Below are 22,006 nucleotides of genomic sequence, written 5' to 3'. Positions count from 1 at the left end.
ACCCAGAGTCATCCTCCTCCGACGTTAGAGAATTAGTACCCCATCTGCACTTGCTGGCCTTGGTAACAGCATCTGACATATCAGTAGGTTCAACAAAAGAGCTTTCACTTTTGTTTGCATAATCCATAAAATTGGCTGGGACAAACATTCGCCACGACCGTCTATGTTCTTTCTTCTCTGCATGGGATTTGGCTTTGGGTAATCCTGTGGTTCGAATGATATCACTATTTAACTTGAGCGCATCAAAGATCATCTTTTCATCTAGTTTGTTAGCTTCACGACCTCTCAGCTCAAATACACTGGAAGAAGCAAGGGCACCGTTAGAGCATAAAGAACTAACATCCAGTGTTCTGTGACTGTAGGGTAAAGTCCGATCTGTAAAATGCCTGGAAGACAGGCTACCCTTTGAACCAGAGTCTATCTGTTCATTTAGTCTAACAGTGTCATAGATTGACCGCTGTGGGACGTAACAGTCTTCGATATTTAGGTCCTCCTCTTCTTCACCTTTCCCTACACATGGGGGATTCTGACGTAAACAGTCTGGTCTGCTGAGTGGCTTCCCCATTTTGTAGACAGTTAAAACAAATATTGCAGCTCTTGACAAAGAAAATAAGAAAGAAGGTAAAGCATCTTTCAAAAAAGTATACTTCTGACCAGAGCTATAAAGTGTCCTCAGCATAAAGACATATGCTCAAATAATACAGGTCGTGATCTATGAGGTGTTTATAAGGTCATCAGCATCATCAGTGCATCACTCTAAATGCAACTATCCTTTTACCTGGTTGTTTTTAAATGATTCTAAAAAATAAAGTGCATCAAGAACACAGAACAGAAATCTCCTTCCTCCCCCTTCCCCAGTCCCCCAAGTTCCCAATCACACACTCCAAAACACAGAAAACAAAACAAAACAAAACAAACACACACTTAACAGTGGCTCAAACAATCAAAACATTCCATTGTCAGTCCATTTCCCTTTTTAGTCTAATTTTGCATCTGAGATTTCCAGGTTAAAATTTCCAAATGAGCCAGCATTTTTAACAGGGTGAATGTCAATATCGGTAGAACTCTGTTTAACTGTAATCCACTTAAGGATGGCTTGCAAAACTCCATCTCCTTTATAAATAAACCATGCTTCAGAAACTTAAAAGACAAACACAGGGACCATGTATTGTTCAGATCAAGGCACAAAACAAATCTTCAGAGAAAAATAAGTTGTCTAATGCTGTTAAGAAAGTTAAAATCTTCTTTTACTTTTTTTGGGTGTAGCTATAAATAATCTTGATTCAAAAGGCAGTTTTTCTTCCCATATTAAGCTTCTTCGAGGCTACCCAAAGGAAAAAAAAAAAAAATAGACTTTTGGACAGCCAAGCCAGGACAATCCAGCAACCGTTTAAAGTAAACAGTTAGAAAGCACGGTGTACTATAATCTCCCCTTAAAAAAAAAAAAAAAAGTCATTTCCAAAGTCTTATCTGATCTTCCTTAAGGCTTATTCCACCTGAGGAAACTGCAGCAAAGAAGAGCTCCGGGTTTCCTCTAAGGCACAAGCAGCACAATTCACATTCAGCTGAAAACCGAGACTACTCTAGCCTTTGAAACTGACCAACTGTGGCCGCGGTTTGGCTTTCATTTCAGCTACAGCTGGAGAGAGGCAGAGGTGGCCGGTGGGGGAGGCAGAGAAGGAACTCCAGCAGGGAGGTCCTGCGCTGTCCCCAGCTCCTCTGGGCAGTGTGGTCCCCGGCAGGCATCCTCCCGAGCCAGGGCCCTTCCAGCAACGCCCTCTCTCTTCAGTCAGCAGCCGCTCCGTCCCTTTGCCGAGCCGCGCTCTGGGCAGGCTGCTCTATGCTCTATCACTTCGCTGCTACGCCCTCCCGCGACTTAACTCCGCAGTCATCTTTTTCTTTGACTCCTGGCCTCCTCTCGGGAGCAGGCGAGCTGTTTCAGGGGGAGGTACCTCGAGGCCGGGAGGCTGCAATGCAACAGCTTGGTGGTGACATCAGCGCACCTCAGACCCAGTGCCGGAACTGGGGAGAGGGGCCGCTCGGGTTCAGAGAGCCCCGAAATCCCACCAACTACGTAGTTCAAAATGGGGAGTGATCTGAAGGGCTTGCAGAGGCAGAACCTGACACCAGGGACTCCCTGAAGAAAGCCTTTTGTGAACGCCCGTCACCGTGCTCATTTGAATATTAAATGGAGGGGAAAAGGGCTAGACAGGTCCCTACCCTTCAGTTGAAACCACACCCTCAAACCACACCTCCTGCGCTGCAGTTGCAGACTCTGTTTCAGTAGCATTTGCGATGCAAAGTTCGGATCACTTTGAGTCCCGTGTTGAGTCATTCCCTTTTAAAGCCCAAGTTTAAGTCTAACTGTTCTCCAGAGTAAATTATTCCTGTGGGCACAGCCCTGAGCACTGCTGACATGAATATCAGTAGTTACTAATAACCACACAGGTCCCTGGAGCTTAATGCAAGGCCCAGGCAAAGATCAAGGGCAGCCAGTGACTCTGGATATTTAATAAACAAAATCACATCCGCAGATTGTTATCTATACTGAACACTCTTTAAAAACACTGTTTGAAAATAAATTCAGCAAGACAAACCTAAACCTTTGCGGGAAAAATTAGTAGTATTATTTAAATAAATAAAATCTATCCATTCTTTATTTTACAAAATAAGCAACACTAACAGAGTAGCAGAGTTACAAATAAAAGCAGATTTTTTTCCTCAATCTCACAAAATAATCATTTGAACATAAATAAAACTGTGTTGACCCGAAGAAGGCAGTTCTAGTAAAAAAAAATAACCTTATATACATTCTCTGGTAATTTTAGAGAAAAGATGTGGCAGGGAACTTTTGTACTTTTAATGAGAAAACATTATTCCAAAATTATTTTTATAAACTCAAGAATTGAATCTTAAAAAAAAGAAAAACCTATCTCTAACCAGAACTCTATAGGTAATAACACCCATCCAACAATCATTTGATGCAATTCAGTATGTGGCCATTAATAAGTTGGGAAAAGAAAAATATATATATCTATATATAGCCATCTATAAAGAAAAAGATGTATAAAAATATCTATCAGTATCAGAGTATCAATGCCCATTTTTCATAGTCAAGTAGTGAACTATTTCAACAAGCCCTTGATCCTATGGTACTTGAGCACAGAGGCTGTTCTGAGGTGCTAGTAATAAGAAAAAGAAAAAAGTGCACACAGTTACCATGTTTGAACAGTAGACTGGGCACTAGGCTGAGGATTATGACAGACCAAGGGTTTTACTCCCAACTGCCCCTATCCTGATATGTAAGACTGGAAAGCTACTTATTCATGGCAGTATTAATATTCAAGTTTCCACGCAATGTGGATGAGTACTTTTCCCTAAACATCCTGAGATCCTCATAGAACTTTTCATAAGAATGGCCCTAAAAAAAAAAAATGGCCCTAATCCACCTTAGACTCTAACTTTGAATCATTATCACAATATTATTTTGGCTTTATATAAAGCTAAGAAGAGCAATGTGTAACTTTCACATTTGAGGTAGATAGTGCATTTTTAAACTTACGTTTTTAAACTACATATATTCACTCATACATATATATGTATACACATATATGTATAAACTACATATATTCACTCATAAATTCAAGCATTCATCAAAAAAAGTACTATCTACCAAACACCACAGTAAGCACTGGCAAAACACTGGTGCACGGAGATTCAGCACCACTGTCCTTATACAACTTACAGTACAGTGGAGAATATGGGTGAGAAAATGGGCAAAATACACAGTCTGGAAGTAAGGAGTGTTATGAAAAAATGCCCTCTGGTGATTATGTTTAAGTATATGCCATTTATTTAATAACTGAATTCCTGTTTTATTAAACTAATTCCAACTAATTCTACAAATGATAATCCTAATAATTTTGATTCAAGTTAAAATTTGAACTATTATTAATATACTGGTATTTATGACAATTATATACATACACACATAACTATGTATACATGTATGTATATATCTTTGTTACTTAAAACCACATTCCAGGGATGCCTGGGTGGCTCAGTCGGTTAAGCATCCAACTCTTGATTTCCATTCAGGTCATGGTCTTAGAGTTTTGACATCGAACCCAGCGTCTGGCTCCATGCTGGATATGGAGCCTCTTTAAGATTCTCTCTCTCCCTCTCCCTCTGCCCCGCCCCACCCTCGGGGAAAAAAAAAAAAATCACACTCCAAAGGTGTATCTGGATAACTAAAGAACTCTTACATTTTTAGAGCAAAACTAGACTGGTTTATCTTTTCCTCACAAATTTGATTTATACACCTACTTTAAATGTTATAGTCTCTAATGTTAATAAAATTAAGATATATAATACATATCTTATAAAGATGTATAGATATAAAGATATATTAAACTGTTAAATATTAATCATTATATCTAGACCTCTCATTTTCATAATACACAATGAATAAAATGAGCCAAGTTTTTCTGAAAAATAGTCAACACTATTATTTCATACATACAGAAATCATAATGTTAAATGTTCCCAAAATGTGACTTTACTTAATGTTGCCTACTAGATATTCTTTAGCTAAAGTGTCTTCTAAAGGCAGATGATTTTGGAAAAGTACACAAATTCTAACTGCATAATAGCAAAATAGTACCACTTTCTCGTTTTCTATTTCTAAAGTGAAATTAAGTCATTGAAAAATAAAGTTCTCAAAAAATCTTATCACTAAGTCCAACAATCCATTTCATAGAAAAGTTAAAGGCTAATTTTACCAACTGAAACATGGAGTTTTTAGGGCTGAAAGATTGGTAATACTAAGAAATTCAATGTGCAGTAAGTGGAGAATGTATGAATAAATGCAACATTAGCCATGAAAACTGACAAAAGTATTTTCCTGGCCCAACAGCTAGCTACTGAAATTTGATCAGAAGCCAAACAAGAGATACATGATACATGGTTTGCTGGGTTTTTGTTTTTGTTTTTGTTGTGATACAAAAATAAGCCTTCAGAGCAACAATTTCTGTTCTTTCTAAAACAGATAGACCATTAGATAATGAAAACTGAAAGAATCCCATGTTTTTAGTTTCCAAACTAATAAACATGTTCACATAAATAACTAAAGGATTTTCAAGGATATTTATCAGATGAATATGCAATAGCTATTTATTTTAATAGGAACAGTTTATATTCAAAAGAAAGTAGGATAGGAGAACCTACCAAAAAGCAAACAAGTTCAAAAACACTTAACAGACTTACTGTCTGATCTTGATGGGAATTTATCTTGATGTGAATGTTAGGTTATAGTTTTAATAGGCACTTACTATTTTTCCTGTAAGTTACTACAATACTATTTTTCCTCTGTCTTCAATACGGTTTTCAGATGACAGCGGATAAAAAATACTCTGTTGTAACAGAAAGTGATTCTATATATAACACTGTTAATTGAAATATATGCACATGTGCATATATAACTTCTAAAAGTTAAAGTTTTTTTAAAGCCATCCAGCAAGCAAAAACCAATGTATCTGTTAATGATCTCATTCAATGTCCTTCAGAAAATGAAAAACCAAACAAAAAAAACTGAAAACACTTTTCATACTAAAACACTACTAAAAGAAATAAAGTAGTCTTGAAATTAAAGCAATTAAAGGTAAGTGAGCAACAGGATACGTAAGCACAAGACATTTTCTCAGGATATCCTTGTTCCTGGACAGCTCCAAAAGCTTTTCAGTTTACAATCACAGCATTTACCTCTCTGAGACATTATTTAATGAATGATTACAGACCCAGGCAACCATTTAAAAACATTTACAGGTCAAATTTTCTTAACAAGAAACCAATGTATAATTTCATAACCACAAAACAAATTCTGTCTCTCACATACACAGACACACCCACACCTTTAAGCCACTTTCCACATCAATAAATTATGTAGATCACCTTTTATGTAAGAGAGGTCTATGATAATGACAGTAGATGCTATAAGTTTGGCACTTTGGGGGGATCCCTTTAAAATGGTGATATAGTTTTATCCCATTAACAACAACAACAAAAAAAAGAGAGAGAGAGAAAGAAAAGAAAAAAAATCCCCCTACCCATATAGAATCTCTGGCTAAAACTGCCCTCATAACAACCCACTTTAATTCCCAATCTTAAATAAAGCAATAGAAGAGAAGACCACACAGCATAAAGAGTGACTGCGTTACTTAGCAAAAGCAGAAAGAGAACCCACATTGCCCAAGTTCCCTTTAGATGACCCTTACAGGAGAGTAGATCCTTGCGTTTTATGTAGGAAAGAGGGCACCCATGTTCTGCTAGTTTTTGTGAGTGAGAATATGAGGCATTAACAATACCGCAGAGCAGATCAGCTCCAACTCTTTGTAGCTTGGTGTGGTGGTCTCTGCTTGGGTGGGACTTCTCTCTTGCCCAGCGTGTATGATATTCTTTCTTCCTAAATTCTTAAATGCCACATTGATGCTAGCTGATTAAATGATGTGACCTTCCCATAAGGCCCATGCATCACATTGTGGTTTCTACAGTGAAAATATTTTCATTTTTAAAAATACCAGAGGAAGATATCGTGCAACTGCCTTGCTAATCTAGTCACATTAACAGAAATCCAGTCAAGTAAGTAAGAATTTTTTTTTTTTCCCCTCTTCTACAACAGCTTTATTTCATTTCCTCCTGTTCTCAACAAAAAAAGGGAACAATTCACCACGGGCCTCTATATAACAATATGGGCACACTTAAAACCCATTATGTTAAAGCATTCTGTGGACAGTTCAGTTTTATCTTTAAAAATATGGTGACATCACAGAGGTTGTTTTAGGATCATTTCATAAATATCGTAGGGAGGTATTTGGAAAGTGATTTATTTCAGCAATACTATTTACAAATAGGGCTCCAACTGCCTGGTTTCTGCAGCCTCATGATCCCTGGCATTTTAGCTCACCCACTATTCACATGAAGACACCTGGGTTAAACAATGCCTTCACCTGGACCAGAGAACATGTATCACAGTGTATGAGGCAGGTGTTCTGGTCTTTGTCTATGGTTTTGGTTTGGCCTAAACATTTTCTGCTCTATGTAATTCTATTTCAATTTTGAAAATAAAATCAGTTTAGAGAGACTTTGTACTGGTGATACGTTATTTGTGGGGACAAACTGAATTACAATTTGGGGCAGCAACAGAGTGGCCAGAAGTAAAGAGTAAACAGGTTCTGAGGCAAGCCTTTTTACCATGGCCTAGATAGAGGCGGGAAGGGTATATATTTAGCTAGGATGTGACTGTATATGTTCATTAAAACATCAAGTTTCTTTGATCTTCACTGAAATTAAATCAATTCAATATGGTGATAGCGATTACTTTGTGATGATCAGAAGATCTGACTGGCTGTTGATGACATCACAGGAACTGCTGGGACATGCTCCTTGTATAGAGCTGGTTACATGTGTCTTTGATAAATAAAAATGTGGAAATATTAATATTACTTAATAATGTAGCTTAGATTTGAAGATAATGTTAAGCTAGTAATCTTAATAGAAAACACCTTAACAGAAAACACCTTAATAGAAAACACCTCACACTTCATACGTTTTAGTCTAGTGACTAATATTTAGAAGTCAGAAAACATATGGTAAACAGAACTCATACAATCAAATAATTTAAAAACTTTAAGCTAACACAAAAGGTAATACCAATCTATTTTCAAAAACTTGGAACAGCTTTCACAGACAGTGAATTAGGACATTTGGTTCAAAATAGCATTTGCTTTTAATCATTATGTTTGGGTTGGTATCTTAAACATGAATTAATTTTGAACTTTCAAGGATATTAACTGCTATTTCTTAGGTTAATTTTTAGGGGAAAAAAAAAAGGAAGCAGTCTGTTTTACCTAATTTATATAATCCATTCCACTCCCAACGAATATAAGGCACCCCCTACCAAGTAACTAGGTAATACCTACTAAGTTTCAGTCCTACTCTGAATTTTATATTATGAAAAATTATTATAAGATTCTATCCACGATATTAGGTTAAACTAAAGCTACCTGACAGAGTAATGTCAAACTGGATTACATTGGAAAGTCTATAATAAAAACAGACCCAGTACTTCAGTGCTCCTTCTGTTTTATTTTTAGAAATTATAAAAATAGCTCTTTTTAGCGGACTATTATTATATTAATAATGCAGATTATTCTACTTAAAAAATTTTTTCAATCTTCCTAAAATACTATGTTAAAACTAATGTCCAACAAAAACCAAATTAAGATCTGAGTTGTACACAAATTGATTTGCCACTTGAGTCAAGAGAGACTCACTCAAACAATGACAAGTTTGGTCCTGTGTCAGCAGCAGAGGGGGTGGTAGTCAACCCTATCGCCATCAACATTACAGCATCTCCACACCAGTTTCCAAGGCAATTCAACACACATTTATCTCGTTTTTCTCATAGCAGCCAGTTTTATGGAACACTTACATTAGGTGGGTATTGCTAGTTTTTGGACTGAAATGAACAATGGCTAGTTACTTAGGCCACCCAAATTTGGCTACAGCAGAGATGTTTTAAAATTTCCCAGAGAAAATACCAGATGTACATCATGAGGCATCAAGTTGACACAAAACACTGCAATATTTCTACCAAAACATCCAAGCTGTGACACTTACTACCTGTGTGACCTTGGGCAAGTCACCTAACCCCTGGCTCTCAGCTTCCTTACACTAAGATGGGGATAATAATAGCATCCATGTCTCAGGACTGTTAACAGGATTAAAGACAGAGTTTACAGTAATGCTTGACACACAGTAAGCCCTCAATAAATATTAATTGTTGTAACTGTTTTTTTTAGAACATACACACACACACAAATAAATAGAATTAGTGATTGTGTATGCTACCATCTTTATTTCCCATAATAACATTCTTGTTATTTTTTCCCCTCTGGTCCTGGAATATATTAAGTGCAGACGATTTGTCCACTTGGAAACTTTTATTTTAGTCACTGGGTCTCAAGACACTGAAGTTATGTCAAGATGTTCTTCATTACTAAATTTCATTAAAATCAATCAACTCCCTCCAAAGTAATCAGAAAAGAGACAACGCAGCATGCTAAGTGGTTTATTTGAGAAGAAATGACCACTTTATTTCTCTCCACAATCAAATAAAACAAGCTCTGTAACCATTAATGGTAATGATGCTTTAGTGCTTTTGAGTTTGCAAAAACACATTCAATGCAATGGTGAGAGAGCTCCTCCTACCTTGCTTTTTCTTACTTTCAAAAGAACTCTCTATGTAGAGAGCCACATTTTTCACCGTACTCATGCCTGGGAACACAAAGAGGGAGGCATCTACAAGCAGCAGTACCAATATTATTACTCTGGCCCATTTTCTTACAAGTGGTTGGAGTAGTTTTTTTTCTACACAAATTCACAGAAAATCCAGAGAAATCATAAAAAGTTTCACAAAGGCACTGAACATGCTTCAATTTCACTAGGACAAAGGCAACTTGATTACTGTCATTTAAGCATTCAAATTTTGTTGGGGTTCTACAGAAAACCCCAGACACTCACTCATCAAGCTCTCCCCAAGACTCTGAGGCAGCCAGGGCCACAGAACTTTGTTTTTCTACTAGCGAATTCTCTTGTGTGAAATCGTGATTTTACAAACCAGAAACTGGAAAGTCTGACAGGCTAATTAAGGAAGTAAAGTCAACACTATGGTAGTAGCCTTTGTGAAAATTCATTAAGGGAAACCTCCCTAAAATGGGGCTGGGAAGTTCAGCAGGGGGAGCTCTCATGCCAGACCACTCAGTCCTCAACTGACATCCAACAGGAAGAGGCAGAGCTCGCGTGCGGATACTACGTCATTGCCGTGCAGACAGGAGGAAGAGAGGCTTACCTCCTCCTCCCTAAACCCCCACAACAGTCCAGCTGATAAGAGACGGTCACAACTCAGCCAGTGAGAAGCCACTATCCTCTCAAATCCCAGTGTACTCCAATGGACGTTTTCTTTATAACAGCCTTCCCCAGCGTCTAGCTTTCCTCTATCAAAGGATGTTCCTCTCTTCTGTTCTCCAGACTTGCCTATGGTTTTGCCCTAGCTTGCCTGTCCCACGCTGCAATTCTCAAATAAACCCATCTTTTGCTGGCAAAATAACTGGCAGTTTTACTTTTTAAGGTTAACACTTCCTTCACCTTCAAAAATCAGCATCTATACAGAATCACAGATTTTTTAAGCCCTGAAGGAACTGGGCCTTAGAGGCATTTTTTTTTTTTTTTGCCTCTCATTTTTTAAAAATTTTTTTTTATAAACAATAACCACAATAGTAATAAGAAAAAGAAGTTATTTTTCAAAACTCAGTCACCTAAATAATGTTATTAAAGATGAGCAAAGGAAACACTATGTCAAATATAACAGCACAGAATTTGCTAGTGCCTCTGACTCATATTCATTTCTCATGGGAAACAATTGATAGTTTTGCAAATGCTACTTTTATCTGGTCTTATTTTAGTCTTTATGTGCAAATGGTGGGACTTACTGTCATACCGGTCCCTACTGCAACGTAAAACATACCTCGTGAATAGAACAAGACCCATGCCAACCCCAAAGATTCGTATCAATCCCATGCAGCAAATTCTTGATAGTTAGGACCCCCTCTGAGCAGGGTTGAACCTGTCTTTGTCCATTGTGGCGATGCAACTTCTGCCCTTACTATCATAAATGAGGTCAAATCCAGTGACACTGAACGCAGCCCACCATTTTTATCTAATATTCCCTTTATTAAGCCTCACTCCATGCTATCAAGTGGCAGACATTTCTGGCACTGAGGAACTTGCAGTCCAATCAAAAATATTTTATTCCTAATCCTCTGGAGCATGAGCCCAAGATCTGCATTTAAAAAACCAGGATTACGACATGGAACTCCACTCTGCCTTTAAAAATATGAACTTTTGGAAGAAAAAGTTTACAAAAGAAATTAAATTAAGAAGGATAAGAAGACTATAAAAAGGAAAAGACTATAATTCACCATTTAAATAACATGCTGGGAGACAAACATGAAGAGAACAAGCTTTTTATGTTATAGACTGGCCTCTGCCCTAGAGTTTAAAACATGGCTCTGCTCACTTCAGATGTCAATTGTGAATGACATCAGAAACAGACCCTACAATGTTAGTTTCAGGCTCACCTACAACTTTTCAAGCCCCCTTTGACCTCTTGGTATTATCTCAGGTCTTATCCTATGAGGGCCCAAATCCCCAGGAGGCTTGGAAATCTTCACATGCCTGGATATTACCCCCATATGGGCTCATCCAGGCTCAAAAGCTGCATGACAGCCATACGAGAAGGCTCTACAGTATAGGCAGTTCCTTTCTGTACCAATTCTAAATTTCTTTTAATAATAAAAAATAAAAAATTATTTTTCTAGTAAAAAACAATAAAAATATGAAATAAAAATTTTCTTAAAAATTTTTTTTAAAAACAGTAAAAATGAAGAATTCCCTACCTTGAACACATCAAGCTGTTGGTTAATTGTCTCCGTTTCCATACCAACAGGGCCTTGAGACTCTTCATGTTCTTCAGCCTTCTGAAGCAGAGTAGAAAATTCCTTCAGTTTGCTGTAGAATTCTTCAAGACGTCCAATTGTCCCTTCAACCTGCTCTTCTCGGGCTTGAGCTCGGTCCAGTAACTTGTTGCATTGTTTGCTTAAAGCTTCCAAGTCCCTTTTGATTCCAACGAGATCAGGCGAGGTCTCTTCCATGGCCAGCATCATCTTGCAGGTTTTATTAGCATTGTCGTTGCTGGCTATGAGAGCTTCTAGTTTCTTCAGAAAGGTTTTAATTGCCTCCTTCTGCTTTTGCAAGGTTTCTAAGTCTCTCCCCACTGGGGCCATGCTATCCAGTTCGTCATCGAACTCTGCAAACTGAGAAAACATTTCTCGGATGGTATTCTGGAAATGCCCAATGCCCTGAAGCTTGGTTTCCAAGAACGAACACCTTTCATCAACCAGCTGATTCAGTGCACTATGTTCTTGAGCTAAGGTTTCTGCTTGTAATAAAATATCAGAGGTTCCCTTTGAGTCTGAGGCTTCTACCACAAGGTCCTGGGCAAGTCCTTTGACCAAATCTACCTGATGCTTCATGGTCTGAAGTGCCTTCTGCTGGGTCTGCAACACAGTCAGGTACTTGTTACTGTAGGCCTGGGGTCCTAAGGAGTCATGGACATCCAGCTGTTCCTTTGCACACTCAAGCTGCCTTTTAGCTTCTTTGGAAACTTCTTGAAATTCCTTAAACTTCTGGGCCATGTTCTCCAGAGAGAGTTTCTTACTGTGAAGTTGTTCAGTGACCATGTCTACTTTCTGGATCAGTGATTTATTCTCATCCGTGACAACCTCTTTATCTACCTCACAGACACTGAGCAAGCTGTTGGCTGCGTTGTTAAGCAGTTCTACCATCCCCAAGTGTTGGTTCATTTCCTTCTGCAGAGACTTTAACTTGGCCATAGCATTCTCTGTTTCAGCAGGATCCAAGCAAAATTTTATTTCCCCCAGGTTATTCTGACATTTGTCTATCCATGGCTGGAGAGTCTCTACATGCTCTTTATATTTGAGGGCTTTTTCCAGTGAATCTTTTACCTTGTCTTCCTGTTCTTTCACCTGCTTATTAAATCCATCCCAATTGGTTTTAATTGTGTTAAGTTGGGACTGTAAGGCTGCCTTCTCAGACCCTTGTGTTTTTAGTAGGAGATTTTCACCTTCCGCAATGGTTTTTTCATAAATATGAGACTGAGCAGACAGAGTTTTACTAAAGTCTTTCTGATCTTTAATTAATGACTCCAAGACATCGAGTTTGGCTGATATTGGGGGAGAACGGTTATGCTCTTCTTTCTTTGTATCCAGCCAAACCTGAAAATCTCGGGACATTTGCTGAAATTGGTGAGAGCTCGCACAGGCTGACTGAAGGTGCTGAATGTGATTCTCTAAAAATGAAATCACAGACATTTTTATTTTACATCAAAATGTAATCTAGTCTATGAAAAGCCAAGACAAAAACCATCAGATAAATGGACAGAACTGTCTAAAAGGGAAATGACTTGCCCACTTGTGTGGTTTTTACACATCATGAAGGCCCCACTCAGCAGCACAGAACAACTGCATGGGTTCAGGTTCCGGCTCAACCTCCCAGGAGCTGCTAGACCTTGGACCGATGATTAAACCTCTGAGCCTCATCTGCCCAGGTGGCAAACTTAATAGAAGCTGCCGTGGCGATTAAATGATAGTACATGTAAAGTTCTCAGCCTAATGCTCGTCACATGAAAGTGATCATAACAGTAATCATCATCATCATCAGAGCCAATATTATCAATATCCCATCAAAATAAAGGAGTAGGTCTGAAATGGTTGCTATGATCAACAAACAATTCCAGTCAATTAAAAAAATATGTAAACTGAGAATTTACTAGTTGCCAGGCACTTAGCGTTACTTTTCAAACAGAACAAACACAGTAGCCAAATGTGCTGTCCTCCGGCAGGCCCGCCTCGCGTGCAGGAGCTCCCGCCTGCCGCCTCCGAGCCCCACGGGTGCACCTGTCACAGAATCAGGGCCAAGGGGGCGAGAGAAGAACCTAGGGCCCAGCGCTTCTCTTCCACACATTTCTCTAGAAAAGCTTTCTGTGACGGAACAGAACAGAGGAACTGCAGGGGAGAAAAGGATGCGAAGCGTTTTTATTCACTGTACTCACCTGTTTCTCTGGTGCAATGAAACCGTCACGCAACAAAAAACATTAACGGACACCTTTTAAAGACCGGTTTGAAATACCTGACGTTTCAATGCTTAAGCGGACTTTTGCCCATTATTTGTGTGGCGGTAGCCCCCCTCCTCCCCCCCACTCCCCTGCTGCATCCGCTCATGAACACAGAACAACTCTCTGCGCTTGGGAGAGCGGGCAGAGTCCCTTCAGGGTCCTAGATTCGGGGCAACAGCCTGGAAAGAGGCACGGCAGGATCTCCGTTTCTGGGGAGATACACGTATTCAAAGAAGACAGACAAACCTGCTTTTTGCTCAACATCCTTAAATGATTTTAAGATGCCTTCTAGTTGCCTACTAAGTTCTGCCTTCAAGTACTCTTCCTTCACCAGTGCTGACAAATCCTCACAGAGGGCCTGGGCCACTTTTATCTGCTTCATTTCCTGCTCTAGTTCCTGCTTCATTTTTTGGGCTGCTTCCAACTGCTGGTTCATAGCCTCGGGGTGTGTGCTCCCAGCCGCACTGCTGCTGACTTGATTATCCAAGTCACTCAGTTTATCAGAAAGGCTTCTCAGCAGGCTTTGGTACTGTGTGCTCTTAACAATGGCTTGGCCAATCCAGTCACATCTGTCGCTCAGTTGTCCTGTGAGGCTGTCCCACTTCTGGGTCACAGCTGCCAGTTGCTCTTTCACGACCCCGTGGAAAGAGGGGTGTTCCCCAGGTCTGCTCAAAATGCCCCGGCCAGCTGCTGTTAGCTGTTCATACTGAGGCTTCCGAGTGTCAAATTCTTGCAGCAGAATCTAAGGTGAAGATGTAGCAAGAGTAAATAAACACCCAAGAAACTGAAACGGAGCTTTCAGTTTCTAGACAGACAGAAGTGGTATTTATCCACCTAGTTTTTATTTTTTCTAGTTCCTGTTGTCCTAGTTTTTATTTCAAGGGCAGGGCAATGATCTTAAATTAATCCAAAGAGCAACGCGGCTTTGCAGAGATAACATTTTGTCTAAAATAACATCCTTCACAAAGGGGAAAAAGCAGAGAGTAAATATGGCGGTCTGGGCAGAATGAACGACAGCTGACGTACAAATATTCACAAACGAAGGGAAGCACTGCTATTGGACAAGTTTACAGCACACAAACACCAAATTTGTATTTTCCCACTTGCAGTTTTCTCTTCGCAGGGTATTTTAAATGCTCTGTAGCATTTTATACCAAAGGAAATACACACCGATGACACTGTTAGAATACATTAACTCATGGGGCATTATTTTACAAGGGCTTTTTTAAGATACAAGGTTTATTAACATTTACAGTCTCTATTATAAAAATTTTAGCCAATAAATCATGTTGCTCAGAATGTGCAGGCTCAGCACTGACTCCCATTATACAATGAGTGACCCAGAAATCTCCCTTTGTTACTACAACATTTTATCTATCTCAGGGAGACTACCAAGACTAGGGGCCATTATTCTCCCCAGATACTTATTTATATCTTTTGCTTTCATTCTCTTCAGATTCAGAATGTACATGAGCTAGGACATGCTCATCCTCAATGACAAAGACTGATTTGTATTTTCAAAGTAGAGGACTAGCCACGCTGCTCTAGATACCATATGTAGACGTAGGGAAATCCAACTGGAACCACAACGGAGCTTTTGCTTCTACCTCTGATTTACATTTCAGGGATTTTTTTTCTCCTTGTGGATTCATCCACTTTATAATTAGACTAGTCTAAGCAACGTGTGGTTCAAGGTTCCCTCTTTATTTCTCTTATTCTTTCTTCTCTTTTTATTCTGTCTCTCCACCCCTCAGGGGTGTATTGCATGAGTTTTACAAGTTTCATTATCTTCTACCACAATCAAAATGAATAAAACCTCAAAGGAGTAATTTCTAAACAATAAAAAGCACATACCAGCTTCTCATAAAAATGTTATTACTTATACAATCACATTAATATTTCAAAGAAGGCCCTTTTTAACAGGGTCTGCACAAACCACAAGATGACTGAAATGATCAAGGGACTCGACCCACTCATGGGCTCAGGAGACTGTTCTGGGAGGCCTCCTGGCTTTGGTGCTCTGGGGGTTCCCCACTAACCTCAGGACAGTATCTTATGGGCATCGTAAGCATTACAAATACACTTCAAGGCAGTTTAAGCACATACCGTCCAAAGCTAATGTATTTATAATGAAAACATTTGTCTCGTTAAGTCACGTAACACTCACCTGCACCTGCTGCCTCTGTGTGTTTAGCATATTTGGGTCAATTGACAAGGGCCCAAGAACACTGACCATCAGTTCTTTTTCCACAAGCCACTGTTTTAACTGAGCTTCTACAGTCTGGAACTGGGTTAGATTATTAGAGGATTCTTCCAGTCTTTGTTGTCTATCAACTGTTAACTGATTGAGTTCTTGCCACTTAGAATCTAAAAGAAAAAGATGAAACTGGTGTTTGGTTTTTATACATTTAACATCATTGTCTATGTGAATACCTCAGGATATGACTCAAAATGATACATAATGGCTATCATTCCATCTTTGTAATTCTTCTTACACAGTTGATTAAAGTGTAATCTAAGAGTTAATTGCATTTAATGATACAGATTTTATGGTCCTGGAGCTGTGTGTCAACTAAAAGTATAAGAAAAATTTGAATCTGACCTCAGAAGATAATGTAGAATATGGAATATTCCTTAAGGCAAACAGGATCCAGAGATCCCACATTTCTTCTAGAAGTCCTATAGAGTCTGTTTGTTCAACTATAACTGACCTCCTACAACAAGGAACATTAACCCTTTCTTTGTTTTTTTAACATATAATGTATTCTTTGTTTCAGAGGTACAGGTCTGTGACTCAACAATCTTACACAATTCACAGTGCTCACCATAGCATATACCCTCCCCAGTGTCCATCACCCAGTCACCCCATCCCTCCCACCCCCCACCACTCCAGCAACCCTCAGGTTGTTTCCTGAGATTAAGAATTCCTCATATTAGTGAGGTCATATGATACATGTCTTTCTCTTTCTTTGAATAGCAAATCTTCAATGATCACTGCTGGGCAAATGACTCCCAAATTTGTATATCTATGCCCCTTCTCTTTTATTCAAATCACACACAATGACAACCACCTGCTTGAAAGTTACAACACTAGGAAATCTCACCAACCCTTTACATTAAAGAACAACAACAACTTTTTATTCCTATCAAAACTGGTGGATTTTTCTGATTTTTAGATTTCTTTGAAAGATTATTCTTTCTTCCATATCACTGAGGTACAGTAATTCAGAATGTTCTTTCATGACTCTAATTCCTGTCTTCTTGATCATAAAACCTTAAACCTACCCTTTACATTCCTAGTGCCCTAACTCCATTTTGGTCCTCATCGTGTTTTGCCTAGACTAGTGGTTCTCAAGCTTCAGCTGCACTAGAAGCACCCAGAGGGATTAAGACAGGTTGCTGGACCCCATCCCCCAAATTTCTGATTCAACAGGTCTGAAGTGGGGCCTGAAATTTTGCATCTCTGGAAAGCCCCCAGGTGATGCTGATGGTGCGGCTCCCCGGAGCACACCTTTGAGAACCACAGTCCTGGACTATATAGTCTTCCCACTGGTTTCCTTGTAATTAGTGTTCCTCAGCTGCAACCCATTTGGTTCTAAAATAATTTCCCTAAAACAATCACTTAAATATGTTGTTCTGTGCCCATACCCTTCAATAATTAACTTCTCACCCCCTAGATGATAAAATATGAAGACTTCTGCCTCACATTCAAGGCCTCCCACAAAACTGGCCCTAGCCTAGTAATATTGGAGGGTCTGCACCCTGAGATGACACCGCTAATCTCGTCCTGTTGATCCTACCGTTACCATCCAAACAGGCTTCTGTCACACCAGCCCCTTACCTAACACACTCTACTTCCTCTCCGGATATCCCAGCTCTATCCTTCCATCACAATTCCACTAGACCTTACAAAACCTCTGCTAGGAAGCCTTTCCTGCTGTTCCCACCCTTAAGATAGTATGCTCCCTGAAGCCAAGAGTTACTGACCAACATTTAAATATATTAGTCACTCAGTAAACAATCACGGATGGGCGAGATTTGTTGATCTGACAGATTTTTTTCATCTAGCACAATACAATAAATGGCTGCTTTTAATAGAACCCAATCCCTGAAACCTTACCTAATGACATCATTCTATATGGCATGTTCTAGTCAAACATAATCTAACTATAAAATAATGTAATTCAAATAATGAATTGAAAGGGAGAAATATCAAAATCTTATCAGGAAGCTTTTTTGAAATACACACTCCTCACTCTCACCCCTATTCTAAAATGCCTTGATAATCCTGTCCCAAGTAATTCTGATTATCCCAGGAGAGAGCCACTGAATTAGGGACAAATTATAACGCGACAGGAGCCTACGGTTGGATCAACTATACCTTTGAACATTAAGGTTCCTTATGATAACCTTTTTTCAAACTAAAACATACTTACCAATTTTTAAATTTATCATAGCATATCTGACTCTAATGGAAGGACAATATTTAGCTCAGCATAATGGAACAATTGAAAGTAAAATAACTCTTATTATAATCATAGTAAACAAGCAGCACCTACTATGTGCCAAGTACAGTGTGTATGAGCTGTACACACATTAATTCATTGAATTTTCCAAACAATACTATGAAGTAGGGAAAATTAGTATTGTCTTACATGCATTTCCCATATCATCATAATAATGGGAAGGGGTGATAAGCTAAAAGGACTTATGAAGAGAATTCTGTGTTTATGAGAAACAGTTTATACACGGACAGGATGGAGATGAGAGGATAACTCTGGATGAAGAACGGAAACCACCAGACTTCTGTGGGGAGTTACTTTTTAACCCTGACCGGGGAAGAGAAGAACATAAAGCAGGAGCCAAATGAGTTCCCAAAGGAACTCCAGGGAGGAGAAGGGAGCTTACCTTTTTCAGACAAAAAAAAAATATATAAGGAGTATTTAAAATAAAATAAAGTATAAAAAAACAAACACCAAAAATCAAGTAAAAAATGATGAAAACATGGTACTCAACACACAGCATTTTATTCACTGGTATCTACCCTCTTCATAAAAATAAATTTAGTTATGGTGTTTAGCAAGGAAAATACAAGATATGCCCAGTCCCAGCACACTATAATTTGAAATGACACTTTTAAATTTGCAACATCTTAAACATGAAACATTAAAGCAAATTCAAAAATAACTGAGGCTGGTGGATACATTTTTTTCTGATAAAGACTGATTAAAAAATGATTGTGCTTCTTTCTATTCACAGACTCTGGGATAAGTGACATGACATACCAATTTCTGTCAGCATCTGTTTCCATTTGGGGGCCTCAGGAGTGTCTGGGTTCTCCTCCAACAGCTCTGTCAATTTGTCTTTCAACTCCTGCACTTTGTTTACATTTTGCTTCAGTTCTGCCTCAAATGACTAAACAAGGGGAAAAAACTGTTAGAGTATGTCAACATCAGAAGACAAAAACATAATTATAGTAGATGAAAATATCCACTGTGGAGTGCTGAAGTGGGTGAGGGGCCAGAATTCAGTGGTTAATTATTCTCCTTTCCTTTTCTCAAGCAGTCTTCAACCATCTGATAAAGGAATCCCAAAGAGGAACACTACAGCTAGGGAGAAAATGACTCTAGTCCCCAGTAGCTAGGAAGAATTTCCTATTATTCTTAAACAAATCCCTTTGGAAAAAAGGAAGATGACATTAATAATATTGTAACTGATAAGGACATCAGTCTTGACAAAGGCTGCCAAGTTTGAGAATCTACTAGTGAATCAACACTTTTCTGGATTAACATGTTATAGAATTCAAACACAGACAGACATTTTTGCCATCATTGTCACAATGTAAAATCATTTCCCCAATCCTGACAGTTGGGGAAAGAAATGCCATCTATTAAAGAAAGGGAAAGTGTGAGCTACCCTATTTTATGTGGGACAGAACAAATCCCTAATACACCTAAATAAATCTTTTCCAATAGTTGACTGGTTAAAATCCCAGACTTAACCTGATTTAAAGGTGGCAAAGTTGGGGCACCTGGCTGGCTCAGTCGGTGGAGCATGTGACTCTTGAACTCAGGGTTGTGGGTTCAAGCCCCATGTCGGGTGTAGAGATTACTTAAAAATAAAATTGTTAAAAAAATAAAGGTGGCAAAGGCGCTTACACCCAACAGTTCACTCATCTTTATAATGTATGTGTGTGTAAAACAGGTGACTATTATCACTTTCTTTTTTTTAAATTTTATTTTATTATGTTATGTCAGTCACCATACAGTATATTATCATCACTTTCTACAGAAAGGCACATTAAACAAAACTGGTAAGTTATTTGCAGAAGGTTACAGAGCTGGAAATCAGAACACGGGTCCTGACCACCAGGCCTCAGATGGATGCTAGTCTGTTCCCTTTCAGGTCTTCGGTAAATGTATCTGCAGAATATACCTTATTCTGTTCCACCTGAGTCTTCACAGTGTCCGTGTCTGTCGGAGTCGGTGCCTGGTGCCACTTGGCCGCAGTCTTGTTCATCTTTTGGAGCCACTGCATCATTGTGCTGGATTCTTCCTGAGCCTTTTGCAATTTGGAGAGTTTAGTATTCAGTTCAGCTATTTTATCCTTAAGTAAAAGGCCAAGATCTTCATAACCATGGCTTATGTCAGTCATATCCTTTTTAATAGATGTCAATCCTAAAAGTATTAAAATAAAATAAAATCAGATGGACACATTTTCAGGACGTTTAGAGTAAAGCTCTAGAAATAAAAGTTTGCTTTACATGATATTCCCTCCTATTTTGTCCATATTAAGCCTACTATGATAAAGTCACAGAATTTTTAGAACTAAAGGGTTAAAAATTCTAAAAGAATTTTTAGAACTATCTTATAATGCTATTTAATAACCAATGATTTAGGTACATTGCATAATACAAGTGAAATGAAAAAGAGATTTTTCAATGGAATGGGAAACCAAAACCATGAAATGCTATGTATTAAGTCCTTAGGAATCAAACTCAAGAAAATAGCTCAAAGAATGTTATTCAAGTGACAAAATACCTTAAATTATTTAACCAAAAAGAAGGAAACATAACCAAATGCCAAACCAAACTACCAGATTTCACTAACTTGAGATTAACAAAATTGCATGGAATGTTACATAAATATATCTATGAAGATATGACTATGATATAAAATAATAATGTTTTAGGGGCCCCTGGGTGGCTCAGTCGGTTAAGTGTCCAACTCTCGATTTCAGCTCAGGTCATGATCTCGGGGTCGTGGGGTCAAGCCCCGAGACGGGCTCCATGCTCGGCGCAGACTCTGCCTGAGATTCTCTCCCTCTCCCTCTGTCCCTTCCCCCACTCACACTTTCTCTCTTTCTCTTTAAAAAATAAATAATATCATTTTAACTCAAGGTTGACATTTCAATATAACTACTATTCATCTCTAAAAAGATTTTCTCTCAAAAAAGAACAAAAGCCAAAGTTACTGTAATCGTAAGCACTTAAGTTACTATTCACCTTTATTTGACAAAATATCTTGAGTATCTGTGGCTGTTCCTTCACCATTTAATATTACTCCACCTGCAAAAATATTAACACTGAAGTAGTTACAGATTTCTATGGCATTTCTACACATTAATAGTAGATGGCATTAAATCAAACCCCATAAATGGTAATCATTTAAAAATGTTATTACTACTTGAAAATATAAAATATTGATTCAATTTCTAAATCAAATGAAGGTCCAAAATTTATAGATCCTTTCTGGTATATAAAATTCATTCTTAAAGTAGTAACATGATCACCTGAAACGTTAGAGTTTAATAAGTTTAGATTATATACATTCATCCTTAAGTATTAATTAAAAAACAATTTTGTGATAAAATTGTTCTATTGTTATTTTTAGTAATAAAGTCCTTGAAGCTCAAAAGTTGCTCGCTGTGTGTGTTGCAAGAAGCATAAATGACTGACAGACAAACCCTTACTTAAGGATTTGAAAATTGTGTGGTACAGTTACACAGTGTTATTATGGGTTTAATGGAAGCAGAATGAGGTACAAAGACATGAAAAGTTAAAAGTAAAACAAACAAACTCTATTACTAAAACCCACATTATGTCAACACAGAGAGAAGAGCACAGGGTTAGGAATGCCTGGGCTTTGGTGTCTGACTCACCTGAATTTAAATCCCAGCCCCACTAATTACTCGCTG

At 38.4% G+C, this 22,006-nt stretch overlaps 1 protein-coding gene across 23 annotated transcripts in view; it reads right to left on the bottom strand.

Annotated features, from left to right (window-relative positions):
* DST (dystonin) overlaps positions 1-22,006 on the bottom strand; it is a 470,287-nt gene that overhangs the window by 82,813 nt on the left and 365,468 nt on the right. For all 23 annotated transcript variants that reach the window (XM_078055212.1, XM_078055192.1, XM_078055195.1 and 20 more), the window contains 6 exons: positions 21,315-21,377; positions 20,246-20,487; positions 19,096-19,225; positions 15,978-16,177; positions 14,057-14,552; positions 11,514-12,985 (listed from right to left, as the gene is read on the bottom strand). In XM_078055212.1, the coding sequence (XP_077911338.1) occupies positions 11,514-12,985; positions 14,057-14,552; positions 15,978-16,177; positions 19,096-19,225; positions 20,246-20,487; positions 21,315-21,377 (2,603 nt within the window). The remainder of the gene's footprint in view (positions 1-11,513; positions 12,986-14,056; positions 14,553-15,977; positions 16,178-19,095; positions 19,226-20,245; positions 20,488-21,314; positions 21,378-22,006) is intronic.

Source organism: Halichoerus grypus, chromosome 9 (assembly GCF_964656455.1).
Source record: "Halichoerus grypus chromosome 9, mHalGry1.hap1.1, whole genome shotgun sequence".
In the NCBI taxonomy this organism is placed as follows: Eukaryota; Metazoa; Chordata; class Mammalia; order Carnivora; family Phocidae; genus Halichoerus; species Halichoerus grypus.
The sequence above is the reverse complement of the archived record's forward strand: the minus strand, read 5'-3'. Positions and strand labels throughout refer to the sequence as shown.